Source organism: Sprattus sprattus, assembly GCF_963457725.1.
Source record: "Sprattus sprattus genome assembly, chromosome: 6".
NCBI lineage: Eukaryota > Metazoa > Chordata > Actinopteri > Clupeiformes > Clupeidae > Sprattus > Sprattus sprattus.
The window spans coordinates 29,650,673-29,676,567 of NC_137925.1; the positions used below are offsets into that span (position 1 = coordinate 29,650,673).

Consider the following 25,895-nt stretch of genomic DNA (forward strand, 5'->3'; position numbering starts at 1 on the left):
AATGACTTAGTGCCACCTTTATGTTGGACTGTCAGTGGTCAGTCGTTGGCTTCATTCCAAAACATTCACAGACTTAAAAGCAGCAAAAGCTGTTGTGGCCAACTGAACACAAACAAATTCACTTGAACGCGTTACCCACCATTGATAACAAGTGCAGCAGACTTCTGGATCTCTCTGCCTGTGTGGAGATTGAGGGCCCTGCAGTGAAAGTCTTCTGTCAGGTCCATGGACACGTTCTGCAGCAGGATGGAGACTGAGGTGGAGTACAGCCCGGCCGTCTCTTCTCTCTCCACGACGGTTCGGTTGGAAGCATCATACCAGCGCACAGAACTGTAGAGGTATCGTGTCGCCCGACATGTCAGGGTGATATCAGACCCTTCGATGGCAGTGCCAGGAGATATGTCTAAGGATTCTGACCCATCTGCAGAAAATACAGAGAGGGAGAAAAGCACTGTTAAACAAACACACAGCGTAGAATCAGCACCTATTCAACAGGCAATGACCTAAACACAACAACAGGTCTACGATGCAGAAAAGGTCATTGATGATCCCGCAGTCTTGAGAGAGAGAGAGGCTGTGAATGGCTATCAGATGTCCCTGCTGTCCCTGTCTGAGCGGCAGAGGCAGAGAGCATGATACAGCGCATCACTGTGGACAGGAATGTCAAATTTGCAGTTATTTCCTGTTTCATCACTGCTAATTGGAAGCATGTTGCTGGCGGATGGCGGGCGGATGGCGGTGCTGATGGCCGATCTGCAGTGGTACAATAGGAACCAGGCTGGGGCCAGGCCTCAGGGGAAGAGAGTGCAGCTTGTTTATTCACATTGCTGGAGAGCATTCGGCGTTCCGTAAGGGAAGACAGCTGTTATTACAATTCTGTCCCTCTCTCACCCGCATTCCTTTGCTCTCAGTCATCTGCACCTCTGGAGCAGCCTAGCATATTCAGCCTGGGATACCCCCCACATACTCACACACACACACACACACACACACACACAAACACACACACACACACACACACACACACACACATACACACACTCACACACAAATACACACACACACACACAAACCAACATACTGTATGCTCACACAGATACACACTCACAACTCACACCCACATACACACATATGTATATATTTATATGCTCACACAGATAGACACACTCACACCGATACACACACACTCACACATGTCTTTGTCTGTTGTGATCAAGCGTGCATCATCCTCCTGTTTGTCTTGTCCTGGACTCAACCACTTTGGCAAAGTACTGTCCTTTTGGTATGTTCCTGATATCCTCCACGCACTCGCTAGGCTTCATCTCCCCTCAAGGATATTAGTTGCGTTAGCTGGACGCCCGACTGCTGATGTGCACTCCATTACATAACAGGCCTGGCTGCTTTTTCATTTTAGAGAACATTTGGAAGCGGTCAGCAGCATAGTAAAAATGATTCAGCGTGCAGGAAGGGCTATTGGAAAAGAGAGATGACCTGCCGGCATTGAAAGTACAGCCATGCCATTAGACCTCTGCCATATGGCTCTGGACATGTTATGCCTTCTGTCCTCAAGTCTGCCTGCCGTACAGGAAGATGGTTTCAATTAATGCCCCCCAACCCCCCCCCCCCCACCCCCACCCTCCAGTCGCTTTATTGCACCATCCAATCTGTGCATTCCTGGCTTTTGCAAAGTGATTCATTACATATGTGTAGGTCAATAGAAAGCACGCGCTCAGCCAGTACAGTATGGATGCTTGTAAAAATAAAAGCCAGTCAAGCATTTCTGCCTAAAAATGGTCCGACTGGACTGGAGTTCTGAAAGGCTTCTGCTGTTCCTACAACTTACACATTTTGGACCCACTTACCACTGACGTAGAAAGTCGTGTTCATTGTGTGTTTGCCAACTTTGTTGATAGCTTGACAGGAATAAACGCCGGAGACATTGGCTGCAGACACCACCAGGGTGCTTATGGTCTATAGAAAAAAAGTAAAGAGTGAAAATAAATGTTAAATAAATGTTACTGTAAGAGCCATATTATGTCCAACCACAGTGCCACATTCATGGAGAGCTTGCATAATAAAGACAGACTACATTCACACTCTTGCAAACACATAACCTGACCACTTTTCTTCCTCAGATTTCTTCATGGGCATCACTTGTGTTATTGGCCCTTAGCAGGTGGGCTAAAGGTCATGCTAAACCCTGGCCTCTTTCCACCCTCTGGTGCACTGCATTAATACAAGGATACATCTGGAGGTCTCCAACTGTAGGCAGCTCTCCCAGGCCGCCACAGAAGGAGTGCCTGGGCTCCATGTCATTTCCTGACAAGCGTTTACAATGCCACACTCAATTCTGTCACTATTGGAGTGGAACCCATTTAATGGCTCAAGTAGACACAATAATAAGTCTGATTTGGGCGCGGAGCCAGATTCAAGGGGCTCTGTTTTGTGTCCAGAAAGACATCTGTTTTCAGACGCTGTCACATCAAACACTATGAGTTGCTTTGGGGTGTATTGTCTGAGTGGCACACCATTTGTACAATGTAAACTTCCTGGGGTTTCCGAAGCCATTGTGATACCTTGACATTGCAGACAAGGGCTTTTTCTCTGAGTAAGTGGCCTGTTTTCAGCGTCTTTCACTGATTCTTTCTGGGTCAGCTCTATACACAGATGATGCAGCTTAAGCCAAGGGCAATGCAAAATGCACACACTGACTGGATCTGGGAATCCAGCTTGGATCAATCTGATTGCAGCAGAGATGTTATTCTTAAGCACAGTGACACACAGTGGCTTACAAGGCATTGCAATAACCTATGCCATAATTCTTATTGTCATCTAGTTGTGAATTGTGTCTGAGGAGCAGAACACATTGATAATCACGGCATCAGACCTTGATGAGCTTGACCATGTCCTGAAATGTGTCTTACTGTAATCCAGGGTATGCATCACTGGGACCATGCATGAACAGAGAGAGCAAGGAAGCAAGATCTGTGCAAGCATCTGTGCACACGCATGTTTGTGCATGTGTGCCCGGCCAAGCGTGTGTTTGTGAGTGTGTGTGTGTGTGTGTGTGTGTGTGTGTGTGTGTGTGTGTGTGTGTGAGTGTGTGAGTGAGTGTGGGTGTGTGAGTGTGTGAGTTTGTGTGCATATTTGTGTATGTGTGTGTGTGTGTGTGTGTGTGTTTGTGTGTGTGTGTGTGTGTGTGTGTGTGTGTGTGTGTGTGTGTGTGTGTGTGTGTGTGAGAGAGAGAGAGAGTGTGTGTGTGTGTGTGTGTGTGTGTGTGTTTGTTCTGTACACAACTACAAACCACATAAACATTTGGATAGTCACATTACCACAAAGACATCCAATATGTTCCTGTAAACAACTGATGAAAACAGTCTGTGGTTGTGTGGCGGTGTAACTCAAGAACATGCCATCCGATCTCCAAAGAATCAGTCTTGCCCTCCAGGCCACGAGTCTCTGGGTGATGACCTGACCAGACATTCTGTGACCCCTCTCGCCTGCCCCCATCCCTTGCTTTCAGCCACTTTGACCTAACCTGCTTACCCCCACCTCACCCCACCCCCTCTCTACCTATAGCCAGTCATTACTGGAGTCCTTGTGAGGGGGACGGAGGTGATCGCTCCTTGCCAGGCTGCTGCTCCTAGGGCACAGGGGGGATTTATGTGGAGTGACAAAGAGGAATTCACCCTCACCCAATCTCTCCCCCCTCCCTACAGCGGGCGGGCCTTGTTATCACTGACCCCTCACCCTCCCCTCATAAACCAACAGCGATTCAGGCCACAAGTGCCTGTAAAAGTGACCAGCCGCAGGATTTACTTTCACTGCAGATTCAAACTGATGGCCCACGCACGTCTGCATAGGGCCAATGTTTTACCTCTACCTGCTAATATTTATGACTTTCATCTTATATGTTGGAATACACTACATAAACGTGAATGCTGGATTTGCAATGCATCATCAGAGCTAAGAAGAAAAGTCATAAATCTTTACATATTGAACAAAATATTACTATTATGCACTTCAATTATGTGCTTTTGCTGTTTGCTTTTGAATGAAGGAACCCAAAAGCACAGGTCTGACTCCAGTGTTTCAGACAGGTTTACTGTCAGGTTTACACACTCTCCTAAGGCTCATGCTGACCAAGTGAAAGGTTTTGCTGCAGGATCACAGTCTCCCAGGGCTTGTGCAAAAACATCAGCCACGTTGGCCTCACACTTGGGGTGCACATTGGCAGTGAGAGCAAGCGACAGGTCAGGACCAAACATCCCAAAACAACCGCTTTTCTCTGAAGACTCCACTAAGACATTAGTGGTACTAACGCAACACTAACAAAGTCACTTCATTAGGAAAGGACCACAAGCAAAACAAAAAGCAATGTGAGCCCTCTGAATGAGTTCATCATGGCGTCATGAGCGGGATGGTTAATACATAAAGCAATGTGAGCCCTCTGAATGAGTTCATCATGGCGTCATGAGCGGGATGGTTAATACATAAAGCAATGTGAGCCCTCTGAATGAGTTCATCATGGCGTCATGAGCGGGATGGTTAATACATAAAGCAATGTGAGCCCTCTGAATGAGTTCATCATGGCGTCATGAGCGGGATGGTTAATACATAAAGCAATGTGAGCCCTCTGAATGAGTTCATCATGGCGTCATGAGCGGGATGGTTAAATGCATAAAGCAATGTGAGCCCTCTGAATGAATTCATCATGGCGTCATGAGCGGGATGGTTAAATGCATTAACCGTCAGACCATATGGTTTAAGCCTGGATCTTCCTCCAGTGGGAGTGGCAGGCACAGGCCTGGGTGATGCATTGGGCCCGACCACAGGTTTATGTCAGCTTTATAGGTCTCTGTGCGCTGTGTAGCAGACAGGGGTGGGTTTCACCATTACCCGCTGGACAGCAGACTGAGGTGGGTTTCACCATTACACGCTGGACAGCAGACTGAGGTGGGTTTCACCATTACACGCTGGGCAGCAGACGGAGGTGTGTTTCACCATTACACGCTGGGCAGCAGACTGAGGTGGTATTCACCATAACCCGCTGGGCACAGCTAACCCGAGCTGGAATATTTAGAGACTCTGGTTTGAATCAAAGGGGGGATATTTTCCTCAGCAGGACGAAATGAGCTGTAGCTGTCTCTCACACTCACACATGCACACACTCTCATACACATGTGCATGTGTATGTGCACATACTGTGTGTGTGTGTGTGTGTGTGTGTGTGTGTGTGTGTGTGTGTGTGTGTGTGTGTGTGTGTGTGTGTGCTTGTGTGAGAGACAAGCTTAAACACTTCTCCTGGAAGGGAATGGATCATTAGATGTAGTAAAAGAGTGACTTTGAGTCAGGTCAGAGATCCCAGATAAAGGGAGTCATTCCTTCACTTTCCTTTTCAAAAAACTCAAAGAGATGAAGCTGATCAAAGATAGAGGTTGAATCTGAGCACTAATGAAGAATTACATAATGCTCAAGTATCGATGCTATCATGGTTTTGTTTTGAATCTGTCTGAGCAGTTTAGGGACTTGGTATTTGATCTGTTGTGGTTGAACTGTAAACCTCTGTGTCTCTGTTGAGCTCATGTTTAGATTGAAGTTAAAGCAACTTCATTCTTCACACTTGTCCTTAGTGATGTTGTTCCACTCCGTGACTGCAGATTTCAACGTCATCTTCCATGACTGTTGATCACAGTTCCACTGGACTGGAGCGAAGCATGGGATTGTAACAGCACGAGAATAACAAGCTCTTGCTGCCAATACAAGGATTATGTAAATGTATTGTTTTCAGATGTTTGACTTTCAAAGAGAGGGGTCCTCAGTTCTGCTCTCGTGCATAGATCATCCTCTGTGGGCGTGACTCATTTTTCTATTTCTGTTCTTCCACTCCGTACTCAAATGTCAATATGATGAGGATTCTTGAATGTTTTTGAGCTCTTGAATGAATATCATAGAAATTATAGGAGGAGACAAACCAGTAGGGAAAAAATGAATTGGGAAGACTATGATGCTTAACATAGCGGACGAGAGACTAGAAGTCTATCTACCATTCTACCCACATCACGTTGTTGGTAAAGGCAGAACTCATGGTCTGCATCAGTTGAACGTTCTTTTTTTCATTATCTGGATGATGTGTCATTTGGCTCATGTTCAGTGAGCAAAACAACCGGAAGAATAAAGTATTTTGAAGAATGTAGTATTTTGAAGCCTTATTTGAGAATGTCCTGGTAAGTTATTAATAATGTGTATGTCTGATTTCAACACAGATTCCTGCTATGTACTCTTAAGGTCAGTGTGAGCATCCCATGTGGAGTTCTATGTCTCTCCCATTCATTTAGACAGGAGTCGGATTGGTCTGCTTGAACACGTAGGCCGGAGGCATGACCAAGTGGTGAGACTATTGTCTATATATAGAGAAAAGTCATATGGATTTACACACCTTATTGGCACCTTTAAACTCTGCATACTTGCTGTCAATGGTCTCAATCCAGTTGTATGGGTAATCCTCTTCAGATTGAGCCTGAACAGCATGGGGTCCGCTCTGCAGTTTGCACCTAAAATGTAAATTGTCACACTGAGTCACATTGAGGCCAGAATATAACATTTCAGGTTACAGAGACATTTTGACTTCAGTCTTTCTAATCCCTGGCATCCCCGTAGCTCTCCTCAGAAATCCACAGAAGGGAAGTTAGGCTCTCTAAACATGAGGGCAGGATGTGCCACACGGAAATGCCAAGGTGTGCTGCCACGGAGCTTCAGTTCAGGAAGACCAAGAACAGCCTGCCAGGAAGAAGCCATTCATGCTCTACTGTCGTTCACAAATGTTTATCTCCCAGGCTGACCTCGAGCACTTGAGACATTCTGAGCGACGTGCGAGAGATGAGACTGTGTGTTTCAGCTCCATGTTAAACGGGCATCGCTGGCCTCAGGGCGTTCCACGGGAACAAAAGGCTCTGCTTTGCGTCTTTCTAAGGAGAGGAACAATCGGCTCTAATGAGAACAGAGGCTGAGGAGGAAACGGCAGCGTGACAGGAAGGGCCGAGCAATGCGTCAGCGCTCACAGGAAACACCCCCACTCTCTGGCCAGGAGAGATAAGGCTGATCCCCAGACCTTGGCGGGTCAACAAGGGACGACTGATAACTTCTCTGCTCGCTGATAAAGAGCCCTGCCAACACACTCTCACCCCCATCCCCCACCCCACCCTCACTGTGATCAGACTAAAATCACTTCTCGTGACACTAGTGGTCAGTTGGCTGACGAATGGACTTCACGGAACCTGTGGAGTTTGAATTTAGAACAGTCATTTCTTGTCATTCACCAGGCAATGGTGAAAGGCCTGACAAATGCCCTTCTCTCATTAGCTGTTGAAAAACAGGCTGTTTGGGCATGAGCGTTTACAAGCGTCTGCTTCCAGTGCCAGCTCTGATTATCTTTAAAGCTGCAGAGAGAAGCTCTTTGGCTTCGATGACCTTCCATGTTCTTTCTGTCACAAATTTGGCCAACCGAGCTCTTTGACAAATAATTACTTGCAATTAACAGGAGCCCTTGTCAAGTTGCACCACCCGAAGAGTAACACAATTTAGTTCCTCATTGTACACCATCCAAATCTTGTTTTTGTAGCTGTTTGCTGTGGAGATAACCCTGTGGTAATGGCCTATTGTTTGCCTGATCCTAGGGCTCAAAGGACTCCTGCTGGAGCAGTTCTGGTGGGGCTCGAGGGAAATTTTCATCTTTTTTTCCTGAAAGTTCAGGAACAGGCCAAGATTAACATAAGGCCTCTTGGTGAGAGATTGTGGCGTCTGAGACAAATGGATCCTTTTTCCATCTCCATGGTCAATGCAAAGCAGCCTGTCTATTTAAGATCCATTACAGATATGGATGCTGAGATATCTGGGAAGCTGGACAGCTAATTAAAAAATATGAATCATGTTCACGTCCAAAGCCTCAAATGTGGTGTATCTCAAAGATGTGTCAGACACAAGACCATGCATGTGTTTTTTAAAGCACATTTTCAAAGCCAGACAGTGCTTGCAACAATAGACTAAACTTTAAAAAAACACTGTAAAAACAGAAACAACAACATGAGTTCAAGTTGAGATCAGAGCTTACGCTCTCATTTCTCATTTAATGAGCCATGGCAGGCGTTTGACCCGGCTGAACTCAGATTGGTCAGATTGACTATTTGATAATTATTTATTTATGAATTCCTAAGTAGAAGCTCAGAGATCAAACGCCCGTCCATGCGGATTAAGCATGTCAATAAGCCCACTCGCCATGATCATTTATGGAGCCCGGCACAGGGTCCACAGGAGACGCTACATCAAGATTATTAGGATTTGAAGTGAGAATTTAATTGTATGAAATCGTATCAAGTTGTACGTCATCTCTACTGAAATTAGCAACGTTTTAAGACAAACCAGATATGTGTCACTGGATGAAGACAGTGGGGAGATGTTGGACTCACTCTTGAAGGTCTGGATGCGGGTCACACGGCTGCCAGAACCAGGTGATGTCTGGTACGGGGACGCCGAAGGCAGTGCAGGTGAGCTGCTGAGGCTGGCCGTGGGGGATGGGCCTGGGCTCCTTGGTCTTCACGTCCTCCTCAAGAATCACCGGTGCCACTAGAGACACACAGACATGATTCATAGTCAGGCTAGTACACCTTTGCTGATTGCCACTCAATGAGCATGTGTTCCTGTCATCTCAGGGTGTTCAGGGTGTCCACTCTATTCTACCACATATATACTGTGCACAGGACTGCTCTCAGGGAGCTTAAGAAGTGCAGTTGTAAGTGTTCTGCACATGAAAGTGCTTTGTCTGGATATTACTCCCAGACAGGTGGGGTTGATGAGGTGCAAAGCTACAGCCATCTTTGGGAGAACACTGCTATCACCTCATCCTTCTGCACCAAGGAGTCAGATACCCGTCAGGACTGCTCTCAGATCTGGCTTTCCTCAATGTCAGTCCCTCCAACCCATCTTCAGTTCTCTCCTTCTTTTTATCCTCCTATCTGTTATTCTTTCCCATATATCTCCTCTGCATCCAGTTTAGTTCTCACACACACACTGTAGGGGTGTAGGAAAACTAGCACGGACAACTGACTGACTTCAAACACTTGATGAATGATGTTTAAAATAGTTCCCTAATTGCTCCCAGGAATCTTTGAAAAATCTCTTTCCATTGTTTGTAACTCCAAGTTGTGTGTGTGTTTTTTGTCAGCCCTTTAATAATATGTTGTGCGGAACAGGACAGTGAACAACCATAAACAATTTTATATGGAATAGAAGGGGAGCCCTCTCTCTAGTCTGGCACCAGAGGAGAATTCCTGGAAATTATGCTGAGGTACGAAGAGGAAGATGAACTGGGCTGTTTTTTTCTTCGATCTGTTGTTTGTAACCAAACACTGTCCATATCATAACAAGTATTCTATCTTTCCTCTGGACTTTAGTGTGAAGCCATGCTGACACTACAACACACCATTACATTTATGCCAGTCATCTCTGGAGCTCGGTGGCCACCATCACGCTGCTGAAGAGACCATACCATGCTCTGACTGTGTCATTTAGCCTTTCCATTCATCCAGAAAGCCTCTAAAACACTGGATAAGATGCATGCTGTATGAGGCAGCCTAGAGTGAGCAAAGACGAAGTTGAATGTTTCATGCAGTTTGGTGAGAGAGCAGAACCCCCCCCCCCCCCCCCCCCCCCTCCCCAAAAAAAAGCCCTTTCAAAGAGACCGCTAACCAGCTCCAGATGCAGTGGCTATGTCAGTCTCGCTCTAAAAACACAACAACCCGAGAAATTCCTCTCATTCTTCCAGACACTACCTACAGGCAGGCAATGCTGAGGGGATGCTGTCAAGAATGCTGATTCATCTGCCTGAGCTAGGAAACACGCGTCAGTCACACTACTGTACATACCTTCAACCACCAGGCTGTAGCTGAGGTTCTTGGAAAGGCCCACTGCTGTGTTCTTCACGTGGATGATGTAGACCCCTGCGTGCTCCTCCTTCACCTCTTTGATGATGAGCTTGTGGCCTAACAATCGATAGCAAGTGCCATTCAGACGCACATTGTTCTTGTACCTGCACACATTTGACATTGATTATTAAACCTTGACTATTAACAATTTGACATTAGGAATTAAACATTGAGTATTAAACATTGAATATTAACAACTTGTCATTGAGTATTAAACATTGAGTATTAACAATTTGCACTGAACAAAAATAAATCCTGTTTTGCATGATATGTTCAGAAGCATGGGTTATTGGGTAATAATATTTGTAAACATTAAACACAACTGAGGTAGGTCATGCTTGTGCACATTTAAATACAAGTGCTTGAAAAAATCTATAAGGCTTAATTTACCAAGTTACTTCAATTTCATTGGGCAGGCTTTTGACAAAAGGTTCAAGGATGACTTTCTTATTTTCTCGAACTGAAATGGCATGATGACCTCTGTATTCCAGTTTCAAGAATGGGTGCTCTGGAGGGAGAGAAAACAGGTTGAGCTGAAAAAAACTAAAGAAAATAAGATGCACACGCCGGACAAATGTCTTGGCCACTCCTTACTGTGGATGATGACCGCTGCGCTGGCGTTCTTCTGGTATTCTATTTTGGCCATGCACGTATAGTTTCCCATTTCTTGCATGGATACATTGGGGATGGTGAGTACATTCATCTTTATTAAGCCTTCAGGTCGTCTATTATTGCCAGAGGTGCGAGTGCCCTGAGGATAAAGAAGACAGATGAGTGACCAGAAGAGAGATAACTCACACAGCTGTTTCATATTCATAGACTTACGGTGTGTCTCACATCAGCTCTATTCAGCATTGGAACAAGAAAGCCCATAAAAGCAAATTGCTCTTCACCAATCATACTACATTAGCTTGTACCAAATGGTCCATTGAATAGAGTCACACAGGGATGTGTGTGAATGGTTGGTTTGAGGATCCATCAAAACATGGTTGCTAGAAGAGAGTTGGAGCTGAGTTAGTACTTACATTGGGGTACTCCCATTCAAAAATGATTTTGCCATTGCTCTCGGTCTCTGCTCTGCAGTTGAGCACCAGCGTCTCCCCGACCAGAAGTTCAACATGAGGAGGGCTGATGTTGACGTTCTTAACTAGTTTAGCTGGAGGCGAGGGAAGAGCACAGAAGTATTAGATGTATGGGAATCTCGTATATAGGCAATACTTATATTTATTATGTTTGTATTAGGAAGAATTATAACAACACCTAGCAAAACATTGATCAACATTTGCAGAGAATCACACGATAAATCTCTCAAAACCAGTGGGGCAGCTAGACCTTCCTCCAGCAATCTCTTCAAATTGCTCTTTAAACTTGCGCAACCTTGTTCACTGACCACATTCCACACAATTTGTCAGGCTGGTTTAAATAATTTGATTCAAATATCCAGTTTAAGTCTTTGTGTTTTAAGAAATAATAACCAAGGCACTTACTTGTTCTTTGAATAATGTACTCAGAATTGTATTCCCTGCCATTGACAGTGGTGGAACATATCAACACAGAATAGTGGTCGTAGAGGGTTTTGTATGGAATGGTAAAACCCTCTTTAGGATCCCATCGTACTCTCTCTTTGACATCATCTGCAATGAGTGGTAACTAACCAGAAAGGGTGAAAATATTATAATGATTAACATTATAAGCATGTTTTTTTTCTGTTCAATCCTTTATGTATACAGCACTTAAAACATGTGTGATGCCTGCATCTTAACACAGAGGAATGGAGTTTCTCTTATTTTTGACTTCATTTCTTGGCTTGTTTGTTCTGGAGCCAAGTGTTATGCTGGAGAGGGAGGGAAGGAAGGATGCAGGAAGCGGGAATACCATAGATCTCCCTCTTGCAGGAAGGTCACTCAACTATCTGTGCCTTCGGACTAAGACGTGTTTGTCCATAGCAGGCCATTGTCAGAGCCAACTATACATCAACTGCATGGCAAAGGGCTCTGTGCAGCTCCTGCTTGTTGCCACCATTGTGTAACATCATTGAAGGAGCTCTCTGTTCCCCTACAGTACTTATAGCATAGTGTGGGCATGGACAGTACACGAACAATATGCTACAGCAGCACAAGACATTAACCACATAATGTGTTGTTCTGCAGCCAGATGTATTTCTTTATGTGAAATTATTTATTCTTCATTTAGTATCTATTAACCTCGTTAACCCCCCAAGAGAGGCAGCTTGTTTGTCCCGGATGTTTGTTTTTTTTTGTTACCTGCATTTCCTGGCCATGAATTGAAAAACAGGGAGGGTGTTTTAAATATAGACCAGATGTCTCTATTCTGGGTAGACCTGTGTCTGCAGCCAGCTTCCTTTACAGGAAGTAGACAGAATGACTCCCCTTGCCGCCTGAGCATCCCTGTACTCTGCCACTGTCCCTCTCCTTTCCCCTCCTGCTTGAGGACTTTAAAGGGTGTGAGAAACACAGAGACGCCTATGGTCCCAGGCATATTTTTTCTCAGGACATGTTTCACAAGAATCTTCCCACACACCCATTGATGGCTTAAGTGTCAAATGTCCTGTTTAAGAACATCAAACTCCTTAGCTTAACTCTCTCTTGCATTTTACATTTCATTGAGTTTGACTGTGTTCATACGAGGAGTTAAGGTTCATTTAAACAAGTTTTTAGCTTTAAATCTCTAAAATTCCAGAACTTCAGCGATCATAATATAAAAACTTACGGTCTTCAGGGTGATATTTAAGCCAGGTGATGTTGTTCTGCAGGGTATGAGGATGGACGGGTCATGTCGATCAGAAAACAGCACCTGTGGGTAGTATGTGTGAAGTTCCATGAAAGGTTGAGCGTGATCTGTCAAAAGGATATAGGATAGAGAGAAATGTGTAGTTAAATTATTATTACAGACTTCAGGGACTCCAGGGTCTAAAATATTGTTATTCCTTGTGTTTCTTTGAAAGTGTTACAGTCTTTTCTGAAAAAAAAATATCCTTTTGACCAGTCAGTCAGGTCCAGGTTGAAAACAAATTACCTCTCAGACTCTGCATTGCTATTCAAATTGTTCTTATGCAACAAGCTGCACGTATTCCTGTGTTTCGCTCCAAACAGATTTGATGCAACTCCTCTCTCAACAGATCATCTATTGAGTGTTTACTCCCCCAAACATGCAGACTGAACTCGGGATTGATGGCCCAGTCTGGGCCTCCCACCCAGGAGTGAAATCAAATATCCGAGACAAATTGAAATTGGCCTCTTCTCCAAACATCTCCCCCCGTTTACCTCATATCGCGCTAGACAAAGAAACAGACTGCTGATGGAGCTATTAAGTCACCATCGTCCCAAAGTGAAGCCGGACAGACGCTGCACTGACTGCCTGAGACTGCGGAGGCCTGCTGAGGGACTGATGTGGTAAAACAAACACGCCAGTGTGAGCTAAGCACAATGTTTCTCCTGTAAAATGAGCGAAAATTTGTCAAATATTATGGTGTGATGTCAGGAGGGTGACTCTGAAAATAAACATGGCTGATTGTCTGTAATAAACAGAAGAATAGAATGACAGAGGGCCAGGAGATGCTGGGGGCCCATAGCACAGATCTCCCTGGAATCTGGGCCATGTGAAACAACATGTCTAATGTCTAATGTCCTCTCGGCAGATTTCATCATCAGGATATTTATTGATCTAAAGTGGTGTTGATTTAAAGCTAAACATAGAGTGACCCAATCCGTCATCAGCTTATCTCTGATGAAGGAATGGTGAGAGGCAGTCTCACGTGGACTGATGTTCTCCCAAACTGTAGAGTTATTGACTCACTGTGTCAAGGCTTTGCTGGTAAGGCGCTGTCATCCGAGGCACTACAGCTGACTGGAAAAACAGAAGCCGAAGCAGGAAATAATAGCCAATGACCAGGGCTTCCGACGCAATCACACACGGCTTCCAGCCTCCAGAAGGAGTCTGGCCCCATACGAGCGCCTTCCTCTCCCTTGCTCCCCGTACAGGCACAGACCAGTTCCTTTTGCTCCCCATACAGGCACAGACCAGTTCCCTCTGCTCAACAAGCCCCAGCCACCACAGACTTGTGCTGCTTTTTAAAACTGGCCTTGTGTGCTTTTGGGGATAAAGGGCTTTATGGAGCCTCAGTGAGGTGTGCAGTGGAGCCTCTCATTAATTTCTGTCTCCCCCCTCCTCTCTCTCTCTCTCTCTCTCTCTCTTTCTCTCAGTCTGTCTTCTACTGGATCTATTCCAGCTCTGGTATCACATAAAAAGACATCAGAATGCTCCATGAGTGTGTCCCTTGTCTGGCTCCTAACATGCCCCCAAAGAGTCTCTGGGCGTCATTTAACATTTAACTGTACTTTTGGTGTCGGGCCATTAAGACTGTTTCCTGTGTGAACCTTTGAGAAAGACCTTGTGCAACACACAGATAGCACAGGGATAAGACAACACCAACAATAGGAAAGAAAACAGTGCTTATCAGAAGAAAGGTAAAACAAGTAGTGATGTAATCAGAGAGAAACAACAACACGCTGAAAGACTGAGACTGAGCCAAGAGCTGGGCTCGCTATGGTGCTGATGGATTGGCGTTAGCTATGTTGCTAAACAGTGTGGAAGGGCCTCTGTCTTACCTTCAACAAACACAAAAGTGGAATTTGTGTGTCTGTGGGAGCTACACTTGTAATAGCCAGTGTCATTGTAGGTCAGGTTGTGTAGGACCAGCCTCTTGCAGTTCTGTTTCCTGTGGGTGCAGTCTTCCACACGGACTCCCTCAGAAAGGAGGCTTCTGCTGGGAAGACTCCAGTTCAGCACTCGAGGACCCCTGGAGAAGACAATTCAATACAACTGTGACGCTTCTTCTTGCAAAGTTCACCATCAAAACTTGCCACTAAAACAGAATGAAGAAAAGGCATTTGACCATTTTTACTGCAGACATGTTAAAAAGTAAAACAGAAGTGATCATATCTAGTGAACGTCACCAGTGTAATGCCTGTCCCCTTCTTCAGTGCCACCCTAGACACACACAGCACGGTCACGCTCAGAGACCACAGCACAGTCAGGAGTTTTAGATGGGACCTTTACGGTAAGATTGAGTTTGTGTTTTATTTGCGACAAATGCCAGTAAGATATTTGGTAATGTCACTGGATCCAAACTAAAAGAAGTCTGACTGCTGATTTGGTAAACCACAGGCAAAATCACTTCCAAAACCATCCTTGGGGGAACATGAAGTACCAAAAATGAGACCGTAAGTGTCATACTGGAATCCATAAAGGACCTTGCACTTACTCTCACTGTTATGCAGTTACTGGTTGTCATAGTTATCTGAACTCACAACTGTGCAGTCGTGTTCCCTCATCTTAGTGGGAAATATGACGATGATGATCAGACTTGTGGTTATGGTTCTTTGGAAGCGTATTGTTGAAGTGCCACATACATTATTGTTATGTCAGGCAGTGCTGGTGAAACCACCCACCAACTGTACCACGCCATCCCTGCAACGTTCTAGCATTCTGTTTATTTAGAAGTGTTTGAAGGCAGCTTTGTTAATCTAGGGACATCTGATAACTGCGGCTTTCACGTGGGAAAGCAGGCCCGTCTGGGGTGATGTGTTCGCATAACACATATTTCCAAACGACGGCTGCTTTCGGGGTCCCGTGAAAGCGATCCCAGAGGAACTTCAAACATGTCTCGCATACCGACATCTCGGCCTCTCGCCCCAATGGGTCACGCAACCTCAAACTCTCATCACGGGCCAGGAACGGAGACGGCATCAGCGCAGTGTTTAGCGCATGGCCTTGTAGGGAAGCGTCGCATTAGATAGCGTCCACTGGGGATAGCATTCCTGGCGTGGCTGAAGAATGATGCAAGGCTCTCTCTCTCGATACTTGACCAATGTGTATGTTTCCCGTCGGTGGTCCCCCCTCTCCTCTCCTCACCTTCAGTAATTGGCACTGGCTGATAAAGTGGGGACCACACTGAATCTGGGCTTGGCTGCTGTCACTGAGTCTTTGTGGGCTAATGAGCTTATGGCTGCTCTCCCAGCCATCTCTCTGCATGAGCAACAGGCCTGTCCCTATCGCAGTAGAGCAGCATCCCAGGCCTGTTGTTATTGTAAGGGTCCCGATAAGTGGGAGAGCAGGGAGTAATTACTGGCCTGATAGCATATAGCGCCTCTCCAACCTGTCCCAGAGATGAGCCCCCAGTTCAGCATCTCTCAGGGGGGAGAGAACATGGAATTTGGTTGGGAGAGCAGCCAGTCACAGCAATGATTGACCAGTACAATAAATCTGTGATGAAGTCTTCTGTGGGAACTGAAGTGGGAGATGTTGGTGATAATTGAAATGATATGAAATACCACAAAAGGTTGGTATGTGAGTGTGCATTCAAGTGAGTATGTGTTTATAGTGAGTACATTTGTGAGTACCAGTGTGAGTCTGCCTGATTGCCTGAATGTGTATGATGCTCTGCACGTGAGGGACCCAGAGGTGCATGTGTCCTACCTGCAGGTGAGTGTGAGGGACCCTCCAGCCTGATGGACATGTTGACTGTGTCCCGGCAGCAGCTGGAGCTCCCTCGCTGCCTCCACCAGCCCTGTGGAGAACAATGGAGCTGGCATTCAGACTTAGGCACAGACACACACCCTCTAACATACACACACACACACACAGGCACACACACACACACACACGGACACACACACACATTCAGACCTAGGCACAGACACATCCTCATACCATTCCCCACCAGTCCACATGCTACCGGCTCTCAGCACAGCGGCCATTCAACACAGCACTTGGTCTGCTGGGTTTAGTGTCTCCTTCGATCTGTTGTGTGAAGTGCACCCTTGCCTGTTCCCACACTGCCACTCATTCCAAGCACTTGGCAGGAGCCTTACAGCAGTAAAGCTAGACTGAAATCCAGGAGATGATGCAATGATGAAACTCCCCACAACACCAACAGACAGAGATCTCAGAAGCCTTGAGCCACCATTAGGAGTCTAAAAGCCCTCCGCTTATTTGTGTTGCTCAACGGCACCTGTGAAGCAACACCCTGCCGCACCTCCACCCCCCCCCCCCCCCCGAGGGTCCATTCACTTCTCATTCCCCTATGGTTCTATGGTTCTATGGTTCTAGGGTTATATGGTTCTATGGTTCCTGTCTTATTCACTGTTCATTCCGCTATGGTTCTGGTCTCATTCGGAGTGTTATGCAAGGGCCTTTCCGGTCCCATGTGGTGAGGTGTGATCCAGCTCAGTCCAGTTCACTGGTGGCAGGAATGTGTGTGTTTGCATGTGTGTGTGTGTGTGTGTGTGTTTGTGTGTGTGTGTGTGTGTGTGTGTGTGTGTGTCTGTCTGTGTGTGTTTGTGTGTGTGTGTTTGCGTGTCTGTGTTTTTTGCGCCTGTGTGTGCGTGTGTGCGTGTGTGCGTGTGTGTCTGTGTCTGTCTGTGTGTGTACCTGTGTGTGTGTGTCTGTGTCTGCGTGTGTGTGTCTGCGTGTGCGTGTGCGTGTGTGTGTGTGTGTGTGTGTGTGTGCGTGCAGCTGTGCCCCTGCCCCAGAGAGGTGACCTCTGTCTACACATGTGTGGTCAAACGCGGGGAGAGGTGGGCAGAACCAGATGAGCCCCAACATGTCCTCCAGCACTTCCTCCAGATCAATCAGTCAATCTGTCCTCTTCAGGTCACTTATGTAACACTCCACTCTTTGTTTTTGCCAATCCTCATTCTGATTCACCAGTGACCTTGCCGGAGCCTGATCTGCTATTATTACTCGGCTGAGGCAGAAGGCTGAAACATTGTTGGGTTAGGTTGTGTGTTGGACAGCTGTTCCAGCTGTTGAAAGGGACAACCAGTGGCACTGGGCAAAGGAAGCACTGTTCCTCCCCCCCATCCAGGCAGCGTGACAGTCAATTCATAAGTGACTTCCTTCTTTTGACTGGGGTCCCATGTCACCCGGTGTAGATACTCATTCTGTGTGAGCTGGTTGTTGTGTTGCCAGGCAAATGAGTTTATTACATTTTGGCTATTTTCAAGTGGATTGTCTACAGGGAATCTTACAACAGAGGAAGACAATGAGATTACACATAGTTTATTTCCATTCTGGCTACACCCCACACCCACTATACAACTTTTATACACACAGTCACTGTCTCACACAATTCTCTCTCTCTCTCCCTCTTTCCTCATTCTTTACTTTCTATCTCTCTGTACATATCTATCTTACCTACTCTCCCTTTCACACACACACACACACACAAACACACACACACACAACAGAGATATAGTATTGTTAAGAGTATCATAGAGCCACAGCTGTACTGTGAGGATGAATCATGCCAAAACTTGCACTTCACAATCAACTTCCTCCCTGCACATTCTGGCACCATTGTGACGGTACAAGGTTGTCCAGGGGAACAGATGCCGCTTAAGCTTTGCATGGTATATGCAGCCCTGTACAGACTGGTGCGTCGTTCTAGATTTGTACAAATTCTCAGCACAAAATCACCTTTAGAAGCTTTCAAATGTTGACATTTCAGTAAAAACATTAATCATCTTACATGATGTCGATGTTTTATGAAACACAAGTTAGTTTATGATTAAGTCATTTCACTGAAGACCCTGCTGGGATAAAAAACCTGGCACATTGAATATCATGGTACTTGATTTTGAGAAATAAAATTGTAGCCATTTTAATTAAACCTGATGCCTGGAATAATCCCTAACCCTATCATTACATTTACGTTTGGTTATTTAGCAGACGCTTTTGTTCAAAGTGACTTACAAGGTTATATACTCATTTAACATCTACACTGATGGCACAATGCACATCAGGAGCAATTAGGGGTTCAGTGTCGTGCTCAAGGACGCTTAGACAGGGAATCGAACTAGAAACCTTCTGATTACTAAACGACTTCTTTACCTCCTGTACCACTGTCACCCTACCATACTGTAGCAGATACGTCTTTTTCTCTCTTTTCACTTTTCCCTCTTTTTTCCCTCACTTTGTTTCTCCCTCATTGTCACGCAAGCCTGCCGAGCAGTTTTACCCAGCTCTGAGCGCACACAGGGGTGACGGGAACATCCTCCTCCGAGATGTAGCGCTCTCTCCCCCCTGCCCTCACAGCTGGCCCTCCCTCCCCCAACAGCCCACTTTAAAAGAGCCTTCTCTCTCATAAACACCCCCAGTCTCTGTCTCTCTGACCCCCACATGCCCACCCCCGGCCCCCCAGCACCCTACCCACTGCTGACCTGAGCCAGTGGCTGGCCTCCTCCTTGAACAGCTGCGCGCAGCAATGTTCCCGCTGAATGTCGGAGAAATGCCAGAAATGTGGCGTTCCGAGAGGCTCCGAACCTGCTTCCCATTAAGGGCTCTTCAAACAAAAGGACAAGCGTGGAGGAGCACGCCGCTCTGCCCTGCTCTGCGTGGGTTGCCATATTTAGCCTGAACTAGCGCCAAACCCTTCTAGCCAGAGCTCCAGTACAGAGTTATATGGTGCGCATCAAGCCACCTCGATGGGTGCTTAAGGCTTGAGACGTGGCTGGGGAACGGACCTCACAGCCATAGTCACCCACACAGAGCTCTGGCCTCACAAACTCATCTGCCTCCCTCTAAAACAACCCTGTTTCGAGACAAGTTACATTTGTTTGTGGCAAAAGAAAGACAAATGGGAATGTTTAGGCAAAAAAGTGTCATTACAACCCTCCGATTTCTACAGCAGGAACCTAACAGACTTCAGTCTTGTCTCTTTAAGGCTTGATTTAAGCTTGCCATTCATTTGAATGTGTTGACCAAGAACATTGGGGGATTTTTATTATAGGGACTATAAATAGGCGTCTCATGCACAACACTTGAGTAATCAGACAACTATCTTGCGGTTGGTTTATGTGGATTCACAGGCCCCCTGGGCCCTACACAAACGTGCTGAGGTCAGGAGATGTACTGGCCCGGGGAGGGGGGACTCTGACACCCTGTGCCGTACGACAGCCACACAGGCTGGAGTTGTGCAATCTCCCACCACAACATGGTGCTGAGCACAGTGGATTACTGCTGGATGTCTCAGAATCGGAGGAAATCCCCACTCACAACCCCCGCCACTGCCCAAGTATAATGCGCGGAATTCCCTCATCTGGTGACAGTGGTGCACAGCCCTGGCGTGGCTTCCTGAAAGACAGGTACCGAGTGCTGTACCAGTAAGGCAGTCTCTGGGGGGGGGACTTATTCATACAACCTTGTAGCTCAGTATCCACCAGGATGCTGTGACTCAAAGATTCAAAGAACAAAAGGCTTGACAGAGCATTTTTGATTTTGTTTATTCAAAGGGACAGGATTAAAGAATGGCAACGATGAGTAAAACAGTAGGCACTATTAGTTCATCTTGGTTATAATGTACTTCCTGTCTAGTGACTGGAGAGTTGAACTTGTCCTTGCCCTTGCCAGTGGAAGTTTCCCACCCCTACCCCCTACCCGCTCCACTGATTGAGCCCTGACTTGCCTCCTACAATGTGTAAGCTGACTGGCATTGTGATCATTGTGAGCTCTACATTTCTTCCCCTCATTCTGCACCTTTGATGTTATCTCACCCTGCTCAGTTCCAGGTTTGGGACTCTTTTATTTAGCACTCCGCAGACGTGTGCTGTCTTCAGACTTATAGGCCTGGGCAGGCCAGACAACAAATCCACATGGAACATCAGGAGCCACGTGGCAGATTTATAACCAAGAGTATGAAACTTTAACAAAGAGTGGAGACCACCTGCCAAAATAAGGACTGCTACCGCTGGTCCAACTGTGCCTGATGTTTTCTCAAGCGCTGGAATACACTCTTGTTCCAGTGTCCTCTAGAAGGCTTTGTCTTTGCCAACAGCAAGGTTAAAACAACAGTGGGAGAGGATTAACATTTTATTAGTCCACAGGCTGATTTTTGGAAAATGACAGACAATGTCCCCCCCCTTTGCCCCCAACAAAATATGATATAAAGTAACATCTGGTCAAAATGGGGGGCCAAGATGGCCCAGCCTAACTGCTTATATAATTGAAGGATAAAAGAATGTGGAGAATGTGTGAAATAATGGGAATATCCTCCAGCACAGAAGAAGCCTATAAGCCCTGACAATATGCAAGAAAGCCCAGGGGCTTAAGGGCCCCATTGAACTCATATATATGGGGAGATACACCTTGACATTTCAATATCACACAGGATAAAGAACCACTCATGTCAGGCTTAGAACCAGACACACATCTAAAGGAAGAGGGAATAGTCATCATGCCTGCCAAGACAACACCAATAAAATAGCAAATAACAGTTATTAACATTGTCCCAGCATCTTCTAGTGGGACCACTCAATCCAAGAAGTTGTCAGGCACACAGAGGTAAGACAGATGAGTGACCTGCCAGCGTCAACAGTCTCGGCCATATTTCACCGAAGGAAAACACTGCGGCGGTGCTGGCCGGGCTCACCATGACGGCGAGGCCCCAGGGCTCGCATGCAGTCGGCACGTAGAACCCGCCACACCACTGAGGGATGGGCTCCCCCTGCACTTGGCTGACCTTTCCCTGCCGTACGCCTCCTAGCCCAGGCCAGTTCCTTAAAGTCAGCCCCACAAGGGAGCTTCAAACACAGCTCACAGGTTCACAGAGCAAAAGTACAACACCGCTGTTGTGCCTTGAGAGAGCCAAACGAAACCCAAGGACGAGGTGAAGGTGAAGTCAGCCGTATGCGTAGTTACAGTGTGGCAGAGTAATACAATATGGAGTCTACTCAAAGTGGACGGAGGTGGAGGACAACCCTAACACTCTGAGACTGAGCAGCTCAGGAAACAAATGATCAGTATATTTTTACAACATAGGCTACATTATATTCAAAGAGTCCACTATACATGCTTATTCATTGAAATAGTCATGAAACATAGATCCTTTATGCATTCATGATGTGTCCTGTGATATGTTCTGCTCTTATTGATTTTGTGATTCTGTTCAGAGATACCACTTTAAACCGACAAACAGACACCTTCCCAGGTTAAATGCAATTGTTCCCACTCGAACTTCAGTTCCTATTTTTAAACATTAATTTATCCAACCCATCAGCAACCTAGCGGAAGGTTCTCTTTTTGTCATACACAACAGTATGAGTAAGAAGATAAACTGTTTGAATGTGGCGGGTTGGTGTTCAGAGTGCTGCTCTATGACCTGTGATTCACTGCATCAAACCCAAATACCTGAAACATCATGTCTATACCTAACAAATAACTCATCCTTTCACCTCTGTCCCTGAGTGAAATTAATATACATCAGTTAATACATAAAGTTGGCAGCAAACAGACGCTTTTGTTATTTCTGTAGTTACTGGCTTAACTGGATGCAAACCCGTTTGGAAGACCTGCCCAACTAATCATTATGACGTCTGTGTCATTCTGCTTCAAGTAAACGTTGAAACCTTATGATACGGCTCCGAGTGTTCATTGGCAGAGGTAGAGTTAACTTTCATGAGGGCTGCGTCGACATGCAGGTGAAAATAGCCACAGAAGCCCACGCCGTAAATGTAAAGATGCTCGATCATGCTGCAGTTTCTCTAAGTGCATCAGGACTAACCCTCACTTTACAACACTATTAGGGACCACAGCAGTTAAAAACACAACCTACACAAAGCAGTCTGTCCACTGAATACACTAGACTCTCATGAACCAGTAAGAAGACCTAAGACCTGAGGCCTTTCCGAAGGACTCTTGGTGATGGTTATGGCACAGAGCTGTTATCTCTTTTCAACAAGAGATAACCTGAGGGCCTCTTGTGCCAGCCGCCAGACATGGCAACCTGTTTTTAACCCCACATGTCAATCATTTTGAAGAGTAAGCAATGCAAGTTCAGAATGGGTAAACTCTCTGCCTCGCAGTCAAGCCCCTTCCCTGTTGCTGTGCCCAAGGCTCCTCATTTGATGGCTAATGGCTCCACCATACTACTAAACAACAGCATCCTTGCCCTTCGCCATTGTCTTGAGGTGGGGACTGTACGCTGACATACATTTCAAGTTGACTGTGGGGCCAAGAAGCCCGGGGAAGGAATCTTTACACAGGTAGCGTGTCACGTTCCTGTTCACGTTCCTGTGACCTCTGCCGGCCAGAACAATCCCAGGGTGTCTCCTGCCCCTCCATCCACTTCCTCCTACTGTCTTTCCCACGCTCTGCCCCAGGACACTGAAGGAAGTCTACTTGGAAACACAGGAGACAAAGCTTGAAGACTGGACAGGCCATCGTGTGTGTGTGCGGGGGGTGTTTCCTCTGTTTGGATCTGACTGGGGCTGGTGTTTATTTGGCCAAGGAAAGGAAGACATATATCTGTGGTGTGCACAAGGCACAGCACAATGCTGAGACACATCCACCTTCTCTACACCATCTTGTTTTGCACAGAGACATCCAGCTGATTGTGTGGCTGAGGGACAACAATTTACTTTATCTTCAATTCAGAGTTACACACGCATTCTCCCCTCATGCTGTAGAAAGACCATGTCACAGCAGCGACGTTAGTGATAACAACTGTATTATAAATATTTTCTACTTGGGGTGAAAACATTTTCCAATTATCAGATTCAAATAAAGTTCCCACAATAAGCAAATGTGTCAATTTCATTAGTGTCTTGGGTCGAGTCTGAGCATAATCAAATGGTCTCTACAGTTGCAAAGCATCAAGAACTAACCATGATGTTAAAAAATTAATTTATATTAAATCATTTAAGAGCACATTTAAAGTATTTACTAACATGTCATGCTACCACATTAGATTAAGTTCCCCCTTATGTCCAACTGCAAGCACTGTAGCGAACTATCTTGAACAGAATTGTTCCACCAATTTCAGGCATATTCCTTTCAGCTATAAATCTAGTTATTACAAAAGAATGTTGCCTTTACGTATACAGTATCTCGATACCAGAACAGTCCACCAGTAGAGAGTTCAGTTATAATAGACCATCACAATCCCCATGCAGTTTGCATCACCATCTCAATGCACACATACATTTTGATAACTTGGATGAAGAGAGGCAGATTGTAGAAAACACTATTGCTTAATTAAATGAAAAAAATAAACGTAAACATATCCACAGTTAACCAAACAGCCCGCGTGATAAAACAACCCTCAGACCAGCACATCATCACGAACCATACAGGTAGGCTATGCCTGAATTCGCTAGGTGGTCGTATTTAAAAAGACCAAAAATATCACATAGCCTTCCAAACGCACCCAACATAAAATCAATGTACGTGTAAGGGACTTTTACCATGCGATATACCATCAACAATAGCACATTTGATACTTACCGCTGAGGGAAATTAAACAGGGAAGAAGAACGAATGACAGTTTGGCGCAGCCGATGGGGGTCATTCTGACGGCTCCGATAGTTACTGCGATAAATTCCAAAGTGCAGCAAAACAAAGCCAGTCGTTCAGTAAAGATAGTGGTAATCTATATTCCACTGTCCCTTATAAGTTTCTTCTTTGCTGAGTAGACAAAACGTTGATTGTTTTCTTCCTTTTAAATGAAAGTAACCGTGCTCCCCGAACTCAGTAACTGCCCGTGCATCCCATGACGTGTGGAAGAGTCCCTTCTAAAAATCTGAGCGTTCCCTGGATTCGGCGAATTCTCCAATAACGACACCAGAATTAAGCCGGTCCCCCAGGCAGGTGCTGCCTCCCCGGGACTGGGCGAGTGCAATTTTAACAAGAGTTTCTCCAACTGCACTGGATTACAAAGTTTGGTTGTTTTTGTTGTTGTAACCTCAAAAGTGTGAAAATTCCTTCATGTCAAAACCTGTTGCTTATGTGGAATATCTCATTCAGTGCTTACTCACACACTATATTACTGCCACAGGAAAGTCGGAGCCTCTTCGGCTGTCTCCTTTGTGCGCGCTCTTGGCAACTGTTCCCCTTTATAGTGGAAAGGGAAGGACGCAACGTCACTTGCAAGGCCGTAGCTTCCACAGTGACAATTCTACTACAGAACTGAACTTCATGTGCTCGCCTCAATAATGTCAGCAGTTTATTTGACACCTCATATTATTGTAGCCTACCATTCCACTATGAATCAGAATATTAATTCAAACATATACATCAGAATAAGTTTGAAAATTAGTTCACTAGACTAAGTTTCAATAGTCAATACAATACTTAGAATACTGTGTCAAAACAGTGTCATTCTTTTTGAGCGGTAAAACAACGCCTCCCAGTCCTCTGAATGTATTTCTAGTGGACTACTAAAAATATCCAAAGGTAAAGAGGGTAAACAAGCACTGTACTATCTTATGTGCCGATACCTGACCAGATACCTAGGATAAATATTTACTATTTTATTTTTAACAAAGGAAACAGGATGCACAACAGTTTTATATCAAGATAAACAATCTACGGTGAGTTTGCCTCCTCTGGAGGGTCCCGTGGACGTGAAACAGACTTTGCCTTTTCTTTTCTTCTTCTTTTTTTTTTAATTTATTTTTGGGCTTTTATGCCTTTATTTGGACAGCACAGTGAAGGCCTTAGTTTCCACAGTGACAATTCTACTACACAGAACTGAACTTCATGTGCTCACCTCAATAATGTCAGCACTGCATCACATTGGAAGAGATGTAACCGATTACATAATACAATTTGAGTACATATACATATTTTTTTAAAGTAAACTTTACTTAAAAACTATACATTGGCTATACTGATTTATTTTGTTATCATTTTCATAATTTTTGAGTTCTCTGAACTCATATTATTCCAAAATCGTAAAGGATTTTGCCTCGTCGGATTGGTGTTTCTCTGGGTCTTCCACAAACTAGTTATAACGCCCTTACAAGTTTTTGAAAGGGTATCTTCCTTCCAACTTCTTCTTCTTCTGTCATTGGTCGACCGCCTTCCCATTGCATTTAAATCTGTGATTTAGCAGACGCT

General features: G+C 45.4%; 1 protein-coding gene across 1 annotated transcript in view; it reads right to left on the reverse strand.

Moving 5' to 3' along the window:
* Window positions 1-24,844, reverse strand: part of kdrl (kinase insert domain receptor like) — a 45,576-nt gene extending 20,732 nt beyond the window's left edge. The window contains exons 1-13 of the mRNA XM_080840511.1: window positions 24,282-24,844; window positions 16,479-16,569; window positions 14,609-14,799; window positions 12,711-12,838; window positions 11,468-11,630; window positions 11,006-11,136; window positions 10,575-10,731; window positions 10,371-10,488; window positions 9,921-10,084; window positions 8,466-8,622; window positions 6,440-6,554; window positions 1,863-1,971; window positions 140-421 (exon numbers count right to left, since the gene is read on the reverse strand). Coding sequence (XP_080696637.1) covers window positions 140-421; window positions 1,863-1,971; window positions 6,440-6,554; window positions 8,466-8,622; window positions 9,921-10,084; window positions 10,371-10,488; window positions 10,575-10,731; window positions 11,006-11,136; window positions 11,468-11,630; window positions 12,711-12,838; window positions 14,609-14,799; window positions 16,479-16,569; window positions 24,282-24,345 — 1,870 coding nt within the window. The 5' untranslated portion in view covers window positions 24,346-24,844. The remainder of the gene's footprint in view (window positions 1-139; window positions 422-1,862; window positions 1,972-6,439; window positions 6,555-8,465; window positions 8,623-9,920; window positions 10,085-10,370; window positions 10,489-10,574; window positions 10,732-11,005; window positions 11,137-11,467; window positions 11,631-12,710; window positions 12,839-14,608; window positions 14,800-16,478; window positions 16,570-24,281) is intronic.
* Window positions 24,845-25,895: the final 1,051 nt, after the last annotated feature.